Source organism: Solanum lycopersicum, chromosome 9 (genome assembly GCF_036512215.1).
Source record: "Solanum lycopersicum chromosome 9, SLM_r2.1".
Lineage (NCBI taxonomy): Eukaryota > Viridiplantae > Streptophyta > Magnoliopsida > Solanales > Solanaceae > Solanum > Solanum lycopersicum.
Window position 1 is genome coordinate 31,408,194 of NC_090808.1, and position 10,250 is coordinate 31,418,443.

A 10,250-nucleotide genomic window follows, 5' to 3' on the forward strand; every position below is an offset into this window, starting at 1 on the left:
AAGAAGGCGGCAGGGGCATTAGTTAACCCAAAAGACATCATAAGGAACTCATAGTGGCCGTAACGAGTCCTTAATGCGATCTTAGACATGTCTGCTGCCCTAATCCCCAACGGATGGTACGCGAACCACAAATTAATCTAAGGAAACACGGTGGTACCCTGAAGCTGATCAAACAAGTCATCAATATGAGGCATAGGGTAACAGTTCTTCACCATCACCTTGTTCAGTTGCCAGCAGTCAATGCACATCATTATAGTCTCGTCCTTCTTCTTCACAAACAAAAACATGAGCACCCCACGGTGATACACTTAGACAGATGAAACCTTACCTAAGAGGTCCTCTAATTGAACATTGAGCTCTGCAGGAGCTATCCGGTAAGGTGGAATAGAAATAGCAGACGCCTTGAGTCGGAAGGCGGGGAGTATGGGTAGTCTAGCCTTCCACTCTATTTCAGAGTTACCATTGGCTTTGGACATCAGCCCTTAGCAATTCAGACGATCAAACTTATTATTTCAGATTTCAGAGGGGCGTTAGCTTGTGTGGGAGTTTAGTCGTCTTTGTTGGATGTGATCGTGACAATTATGACTTTTATTTGAATTGTCCATTAATTTAAATATAATATAATATTTTCTTGCAATTTATGTTATTTAAATATTTAGAACAACAATATAATTTTATATTAAATAAAATAACTAATTAAAAATATTATATTACATGAAAACTATATAAAATGGTTATTTAAAAAAAGAAGAAGAAATTAAGAATAAAATAAAAATAATAACATAATATTAATTACTGCTTCTTTTTCAGCTACAGAGGGACGCCTATAAATATTCAACTTTTTATACTCCGTCACCTCTTCCTCCGTTACGGCCCTTGGAATTTCCCCAAACATCTTCCTCTTCAAATTTTGCATTACCTTGGCAAATGATTCTTTTCTTCGCTTGGCCTTTGGAGTGCATGCATGCCACACATTCTTTGTTACAATGCCTTTCACACCCCTCTTGTTTTTTAATTCATTGACAACTTCACTCAATTTTTGTAGATACATGATAGAATCTTCATCATGTTTCTTACACTTCTCACAGAGAAAGCCACAACATCATCTACAAGAGGTAGCCTCTTCGTGTTGTCCTGCACCAGCACCAGCAGAAGCACCAACCCAAGTAGCAGTAGCACCAACACCAACACCATCATCAACATCAACACCATCATCAACATAAAAAACAACTAAGTCATCACTAACTTCATTAGGAATTTCTCTCTTTTGATGGTTGTTGCTCCATCTACCATTTTAACTCTATCCACAACAGGATAAAAAATGGTTTCAACTAACCCTAGAGTTATTAGATATGACATTTGCAATTTCTCTTCTGTTGGGGTAATCCATTGATGGACAACCTAAAATAGTAAAAATGAGTCATCAATAAGAATTTTCGGTTGCTACAGATGAATTGTCTGTTGCAACATGTGTCACAAATGTTGCTACAAATGAATCATCTGTAGCAACATGTGTCACATGTTGCAACACATGACTCGTCTGTAGCAACATGTGACACAAATTAACATTATGTTGTCACATATGTACTTGCTGTTGCGCAACATATACATCTTATGTAGCGACAGATGTATCATATGTTGACACGTCTGTACTGATTATTGCAACATTTGAATCATATGTGGCAACAGATGACCAACATATTACTAAAATGTGGCAACATACGTAAAAATCATATTAAGAAAATGACCAAAAAAAAAGAACAACAACAACAACAAAAAAAAAGACTTCTCACTGAATGATAACATTACAAATACATTTCCTCAATATAAGGATTTTTTGAGTTGACTGATTTTCTTTCAAGAATGAAAAATAATACACACCATTAAGTCGATTATTCAGTTTTTACAGTCCAAGAAAAAAACTTCAAAATTGTAAAGTATTTCAAAAAATAACTTACCCATTTCTAGTCGAACATGACTACAGATTAGAAAGATGAGAGAGTAATGAAGGACTGGAGAGGAAGAGTAATTATGAATTTTTAAATTTCTAAAGAAGAAGATGAAGAAAAGAAGAGAGAGAAGAGAGGAGGGAAGATGAAAAGATTTTTTTTTTAAAAATGATTTGGTTTGAATTATAAAAGTGTACTTTTTTGTATTTTATAAAAGATTAAAAAGTATTAAAAATGTTAATTTTTTCCATAATTAATTAATTACGTTTTAAAGAAGATTTCATCGCTCTTGATCAATGGTAACCAAAAACAAAAAGGAGACATATTTGACACCTTTAGCATAATTTTCTCGTCTTTCTTTGTGTATATATTAGCAGATCGCAGATTGAGTTAGAGATATTGTATTGCAGGCAAAAATGACATCTATCTCCTCCTCATGGGATGGCACTATTACCTCCACTCAATTTCACAATGCTGCTTCTACTTTTTCTGAGATATGGAACAACTTTGATCTAGGGTTTCCTCACTGGTCATGGATCAACTTTCCAAATAAACCAGGTTTTGCTGCTACCAAGGTTTATCTTTCTGCATTTTTTCTTTCAATTTCAACAATCTTTCTTTTTCATATTTATAAATACTCCTTTTTTTTTTCTGCAGCTACAAGGATATTTATCATTGGAGAATATGATTCTTCCCATAACAACTGAGGTTTGTCTTCGGTTGACCTATTTTAAGAGGTTATGCACATGGACTTTGCTGATTTTTTTTTTCATTTATAGGAAGAATGTGTTCTAGCTGGAACAGAAGATTTGACTTGCTCTAACGAAGATTCATTTGATGATACTGCCATATTGGTATGTTTCAAATTATTATACTTCAAGTAATTTCCTTTACCTAGGAAACTACACTTTATTATTTAATAACAGTGAGTTCAAAATATTTATCTCTTACTCACCTGTGTTGAAACAGTTTATGTATGCTGTTGTTAGTCTTTAACATCCCCACATATTTAAATTTCTTTTTTATAGACAGAGTGATGTCTACCTCCCAGAGGGTTACCAAAGAAGTTCCAAACATAACAATCAGCCTCACCATCAATAAAACATGGTTTAATGTATCACGAGTAGGTGTAGTACAATAAAAGCATCTAGAGACTAATTGGTTACTGAAATTATATATAATCAAATAACTTCAAAGAATCAATCTCTAAGTAAAGAAATGAAATTTTATAAGGTAAACATTTAATTCAATAGTTTTTCAAGTGTGGTGTCGTTCTACTTGGGCTGTCTGATGATTTTTCATGCTAAAGAGTTGGTGTAATGTTCTATAGGGTGGTGGTTAAACCGACTTTGTTGCATGGGACTGATTGATGGGCAGTCAAGAAATTTCATGCCCAGAAGATGCATATTGTGGAGATGAAGTGTGTGGTCATACTAGGAGTGATAGGATTAGAAATGAGGATATACAAGATAAAGTGGGTCAGGCCGTCGTGGTCGACAAGATGAGGAAAGCGAGACTGAGATGAGTTTAGACATGTGAAGAGGAGATGCATAGACACAGTGGTGAGAAGGTGTGAGAGGTTGGTTATAGAGGGTATGAGGATAGGCAGAGGTAGGCCGAAGAAGTATTGAGGAGAGGTGATAAGATAGGATATGATGCAGGTTAAGGTTACCAAAGACAAGGCCTAGATAAGAGGGTTTGGAGGACTCATATTAGGGTAGAAGGCTAGTAGGTAGTGTAGCGTTTTCTTGGTTTGGGTGGTTTGATGTTACAATTGTACTAGTTGTATTTTTATAGTTGTTGTTTTTATTCTTATCATGGTTTATTTTGTTAATAATAATCTACCCTAATATTGTTTTATGGCATTTCGATTGTTACATGATTAATTGCTATTTTGGCTACTTTTGTACTGTTTCTTGTTTCGATTCTCTTCATTGTCTTCTTCTTTATACACTTGTTTCTTGTACTTGAGCCGAGGTCTTTCGAAACAGTCTCTCTACCTCCATGAGGTAGTGGTGAGTTCTACGTACATTCTACCCTTCTCAAACCTCACTTGTGAGATTTCACTGGGTATGTTGTTGTTGAAGAGTTGGTGTAATGGGCATCTTGGGTAACATTCCAGATGGCAAAATCATGGAGATATCAAAATGTTGTTAGTATATTGAGTCGTGTAATCTGGGAGCACCTTACGAAGCTCCTCCAAATTCCACTTTCCATTGTCAATATAGTCCCTGACATTAGCCTTTGTTGGAATCAATATTACCAGGATAAAGGTCTGCCAAAACTTCCCTCTCAATCCAATTATCTCACCACATGCTGCAACAACCAAGATTAATATGTCAAAGAATGTTTCTTTAAGTGTTCTCCCTAGCTTTTATTGGAGATTTCCATGTTTGAGAGTTTCTGCTTGTCCATGCCTTGGACACAGGGCAAACACTATTGCAATATTTTTCCCTCAAGAAATCAGCCATAAAGAAGGCTGAGCCGTGAAGCTCCACCATCTTTTGATGGCTTAGGGGTTGGAGATGTCATTCATGTTTCTGATACCAATACCAAGATCTCCAGTGATATTTTGCTTTCTTATCACTGGATTCTCAGTAAAAACTAGCAAAGTGTTGTTCCAGAAGGTCCAGGGTACTCACAAGGGGGTTTATAACAGTAAGAATGTAAGTGGGCATAGATTGAAGCACACTTTAAATCATAACCACTCTACCACCGTAAGTAAGAATCTTACCTTGCCAACCATTCAATATTTTAACAACTTTAGCAACCATATCCTTAAAGTAAGAAATCATCTTTCTTCCTACATAAATACATCAACCCAAATATGTAGAAGAAAAGCTTTTATGCATGAAGCCAGTGCATCTTCTAATTCTGTTAATTTTGTATGCACTAGCTTTAAAGAAACTTTATCCGTGTTAACTATTTGACAAGAGGATTTCTCATATCTTCTAACCTATTTCATGATAAATTTCATTGATCTATTATTTCCACTACTTCCACTATGGAAAAATGAAAAAAATAATATCATCAATATAAGTTAGGTGGTCTGCGTCCACTCTACCTTCCTTGGACCCTAGTTGTGGAATTTCTCTTGGTATGTTGTTGTTGTATTATCACTGACATCCGTTGTGAGTGGTGTTTCTCGCGATGATGGATTCCCTGGGTGGGGATTTTGCCGTCGATGTTGTGTTTGCAGTTGTTACAGGGGTGGCACACGGAACTTCTCTAGAAATTCCGTCAGTGGGTTGTGCCGCTCCAGCAAGGTGAGCAATTTGGTTAAGTGGATGTGCCGGAAGGCCTCAGTCCAGTGGCTCCGTAAGGTGCTATACCTTAGACTCACTGAAAAATTTACAATTGTGTATTAAGGTTTTTGTTTGTGTGGAATGTGTTTACTTAGAGAGAGAAAAAGTTATGGATACAAGTATCTTACGATATTGGTTTACATGTTAGTTTCTTGCAATCAGGCAATAAGTTTAATGAGATCATTTATTCCTGTCCTTGGCATTAAAGACTTCCAATTTTTGGATATGGATGTTAATTTGATAGATGGTGGTGCTCTTAACAACAATATGCTCCTCTAAGTACTCTAGCCATACTAACTAAACATCAATTGCCTTCAATTGGTTACAACAATGACTTTTATGTCTGAATTCATTATCTTTTGTAGTTCAATTACAGTATGTGGCTGTCAACATTTATACATATCCATGCTCCCATCTTCAATACTACATACTTTGCTTTGATATATCTGTTCCAGTTTCATCTCTTAATTGTTTTTGAACTATAAATGGTTGACATTGTCATGATTTTCCTTTAAGGTTCAAAAGGACAGCAAAGAAAGACATCATTACGACTTTCATGTCATCTACAGTTCCTCTTTTAGGGTTCCAGTACTTTATTTCCGTGCATACTGCAGTGGTATGTTTGTATCATTTTATGCCGTAAGTTACACACCGACATATATATATCTATATATAATTCTGATTATTCTACATCCATAGATGGAGAACCCTTGGCAATAGAAGACCTGGAAAAGGACTTTCCTGCCTATACTGCGCAGGAACTGGCAGTATCTAAATGGACCTTTATTACTCGGGAGGTATGTTTGCTTAATTTATAATCTGAAATCTGATCATGTTTTCTCACCTTGTAATTTCAATTTGCGTTTGGTATATTTATGTGGTTTTGCCTTCTTTTATAAAGAAGACTATTGATATTCTTTCTCTCAAATTCATTGAGCCATCAAACCCTGATCCCATTATGTCTCGATAGTCTCTATGTAATCTATCTACGTTTAACTTTTTTGATAATAGTATGTATCAACAGATATACTACACCAGAAAAGTATAGTCCCCCAAATCAAAACATTACAGGTTATAGCATACTTTCTTCCTATATTGCTCGTTACATATTGTCTAGAACATCAAAAATATCTTCTGTTTGTACTAAACATCACACCAAAAATAATAAGAGATAAGCAATTCATCTTCAACTTTTGAATGTTTCATTGTTTATCTTCAAAACATTTCTGATTTCTTTCTTTCCATACAGTCCACCAAATACATGCAGGCACAACCCTCTATCTCTCTTCTGATTTGACAGAAGTTCTTCTCTGTCCCAACTGCTAAGAGCAGCCCCACTTCTGTTGCTTGGTATCACCCATCTGATTCCCCTCAAGCCGATGAAGATCTTCCGTATTTCGTATGTCCATTTGCAGTGTAAAAAGAGATGGTTGGCTGACTTTGATTGCACCCCACATAAATAACATATAGAGGATAAATTAAAACCTTTCTTTTTCAGCTTCTCCAGTGTCAACACAGTTTTTCTTTGGCTGCCAGCCAAGAGAAAGATGCACTTCCAGAGGTGTCTTCACTTTCCAAATCATTTTCCAGGCCAACAGTCAACCTGGTTATTAACTTTGCTCAAAATCCTGTAAGCTTCTGTCAACTTAAAGTTTCTCTGGGAATTTCCTTGCCATACTATAGCATCTTCACCTCCATTGATACCCTGAAATTGACTTAGAACATTATAGAACTCTGTTACCCTCCTCAGTTCTCAGTCATTTTGATATCTCCTAAAAGACAAGTTCCATCCTTGTTCAGACCATGCCTTAGCCTCTGTTGCCTCTTGCTGTTGATTTTGAATGTACATGTCTGGTAAAGATTGTTGTAAGGTGCCTTGTCCGAGCCAGTTGTCCTTCCAGAAAGATATTTTCCTGCCATTCCCCACTTTTAGCCTTGAATTGTTTCACATCCTTGGCCACAAGTTTCTGATGGACCTCCAAACACGGCAACCGTAAGGAGTGGCTACTGGATTTGTTGTCCAACTGTCCTCCCTATATTTCTGTCTAATAACTTCCTTATATAGAGGTTCTTCTTCTGAAGCGTATCTCCATAGCCATTTCATCACCAAAACTCTGATTTTGTGCCTTCAAATTCCTTATTTCTACCTCTCCTTTGAAATTGTAGAAATCTGGCATTGCTTTTGTTATTCCGACTCCCTTCTTCTTTTCTGATGGGAACCTCGTAGTGTTGAAATCCCCACAAAATACCCATGGACTAATAAGTATTCTCCCCAAGTCTCCTCCCTCACCACTCTTTTTCTAATAACAAAAATCATCTTGTTTGTCATTACATTTTAACCTCTGCCATTCTTCATGGCCACAAAATTCAGGGTTCTTTCTGCTTGAACGAGAGGAATAGTGTATTGATGCAGTACTGCAACGTTTGTCTATATTATATTATTCCTTCTTGGTAAAAAAAGGTGGAAGCTTTTTCTTCCTCATAAAAAAAGTGGTTGAAGTTGAGTATTTTGAGTGATTGCCATACTTCACCTGAAATACTTCTCAAACAAGTTTTTCATTATTTCACCAGCTATGTTGCTCAGCCACGGAGAGTGAGTCGGATCCGTCAAAAGTTATTCATATGTGGCGGATTTGACATGAGTACATGGGCATTTTTTTTTTTGAGAGCAACATTGTTCACCAGTATACGATATACTGGTAGCCAAACTTCAACTTGCAAGTGATATCATGACCAAAAACCCCTCTAGTTATCAGTTGACAATCATAACCTCTACCATATATTTCAGTGGATTTCTTATATACCTCCTTGTACCCATTAGAATGAAGTTAACTTGGTGGGAATATATATATATATATGCACCACGTTGAGATGTGTGTTAATTTAAATGGTGAATTATCTATAGGAGCACCCGTACCTGAATCGGCCATGGTACACATTGCATCCATGTGGGACTAGTGAGTGGATGAAGCTGCTTTTCAGTAATGAACCTTCAGTTGTGAATCAAGGTGGAGTTGCAATTGAGAAATATCTAACCTCATGGTTTTCAGTTGTATCACCTGTCTTTGGTTTTAAAATCCCCTTAAAATTCTCTACATTTATGAACTCTGGAAATGTTGCTACTGTAATATAGATTTAGTTTTTTCTTTTCAATGTAAATGTTTAGAATGAAATCATCTGCTGAGATGCAAAATTGGTTACATAAAACTTATCTTTAATGTGAATACCCCAGGCCAATCTAGATTTTAAATTTTATTTTCTGTTAAAAAGTTTTGGCATTTCGGATTTACTTCAATGAGCTTCTCTTACCTTACATGATGAGCATCCACAGTTGCAAAATGTCAAAAAACTATATTGAAAATATATAATAACACTTTGTATCGCTTATTTCCAACAATTACTCTTTATTTGATAGCTATTTACTTAATGGATGACAATGGGGATGGCTTGGGGAGGTTGAGCTTAATCCATAAATTTTTAATTTGTCTTGTTTCGGTTCGCATAATTTTCTTAATATATATTTTTTATTGTTAAACTAGATACATTAAAAGAAAAGGCAACAAAAATAAAATCAATAATTTGATCTCGAAAGCAAAAAAAAAAAAAAAAAGAAAAAAGAAGAAGAAGATGAGGATGGACCACCAGGTTGAGGCTGGAGAAAGGTTGACGGAGGATGGTAATTGGTGTCGTGGAGGAGGAGAGGGAGATTTGAGAGGATTTGTGGCGAAGTTGAGTTAGAAAGAGAAAATATTTGAAATTCAAAAAGTGTGATAGAGATAATTGGTAATACCATGGAGTGAATTTAGGCATTAAAAAGAAAAAAATCGTGCGGTTGTACGTAGTTCAAAGTGATGTATCCAAAAAAATGAGAGAAATTGTGAAAAAGAAGAATTTTTGTAATTTTTGAAAATGGTAGGGAATAATAAAAAAAAATAGGATAAAAATGATGTGTAGATGCTTGAATGAAGTACAAATTATTTTCATTCAGTCATACATCTTATTAAGTAATTTTTCCTAATTTTTATAGTTGGAAACTGAAAAAAATAATAGTTTGTTACCAAAAAACTTCTCTTATCAAGATCACAAGTATTCACAAATCACTAATCAATATTCATATAACTAGGAAGAAAATACAACACCGCAAGCTCGACTAAACCTAGTCATCCAGATCACAAGTAACAAAGAGACATTGCAAATAGTGCACGACTATTTTATCAAACGAATTAAACATCAAACAAACAAGATTACTAATGAATTCAAGTAACATCACTAAATTTAAAAACAAAAAAAAGTTCAAAATTTATGACTTTGAATCTAATTATTATAGCGCATGAAGTTCAATATATTAGGAATCAATAAGTAATTAATCAACATTTTCTGGAGGTGCTTGTGTAGAGGAAGAAGCATCATTTTCTAGCTGCGATAAATAATTTTTCAAATCAAAATCAACGAAGTTCAACTAAAGCTCGAGTTCAACCTCCTCTTAATTAAATTTCATGAAGAATTTCCACATTTTTTTCATGTCAGTTTCTCTAGTACTAGATGTCGGATCAGATAGACTCCCTCTTATGATATCAAGTTCGTCAAGCTCAAATTTAACTTTCTTCACTTTGTCTCGAGAACTTGCAATAGCAATATAGTCACTTTCACTTGGCTGTCTATTTGGACTGAAAAAGCGATCAATAACAACATCAATTGTTGGGTGAAAAAAGAGCAGCGTTTATCGATCGGAGAAAATAATGTTATCTCCACATTAACATCGTATTTTCCAATTAATTCAGTAGCTCTTTTATATAATGTTGAACGAAGCTTTGAAAATATTGCCTATCGAGCATCTTCATTTTCTATTTTGACCATTGAAACGTTTTGACGTCCTAAAGTCTTTTTTTCTGCCATGACTTAACTTTTGAAGAAAAATGATTTTAAAAAAATAAGTTATTGATAGAAACACTCAAGAAAATATGGTGCTTATAAAAAATGAAATAAGATGATTATT

General features: G+C 35.1%; 1 protein-coding gene across 1 annotated transcript; it reads left to right on the forward strand.

The window, feature by feature from the left end:
- The first annotated feature begins 2,245 nt into the window (after positions 1-2,245).
- LOC101262344 (ubiquitin-like-conjugating enzyme ATG10) lies at positions 2,246-8,504 on the forward strand. Its single transcript, XM_004246946.5, has 6 exons — positions 2,246-2,524; positions 2,607-2,657; positions 2,729-2,803; positions 5,771-5,870; positions 5,954-6,051; positions 8,160-8,504. Exons 1-6 carry the CDS (start codon positions 2,366-2,368, stop codon positions 8,385-8,387), a joined length of 711 nt encoding a protein of 236 aa, XP_004246994.1. The 5' UTR covers positions 2,246-2,365; the 3' UTR covers positions 8,388-8,504.
- The last annotated feature ends 1,746 nt before the right edge of the window (positions 8,505-10,250 follow it).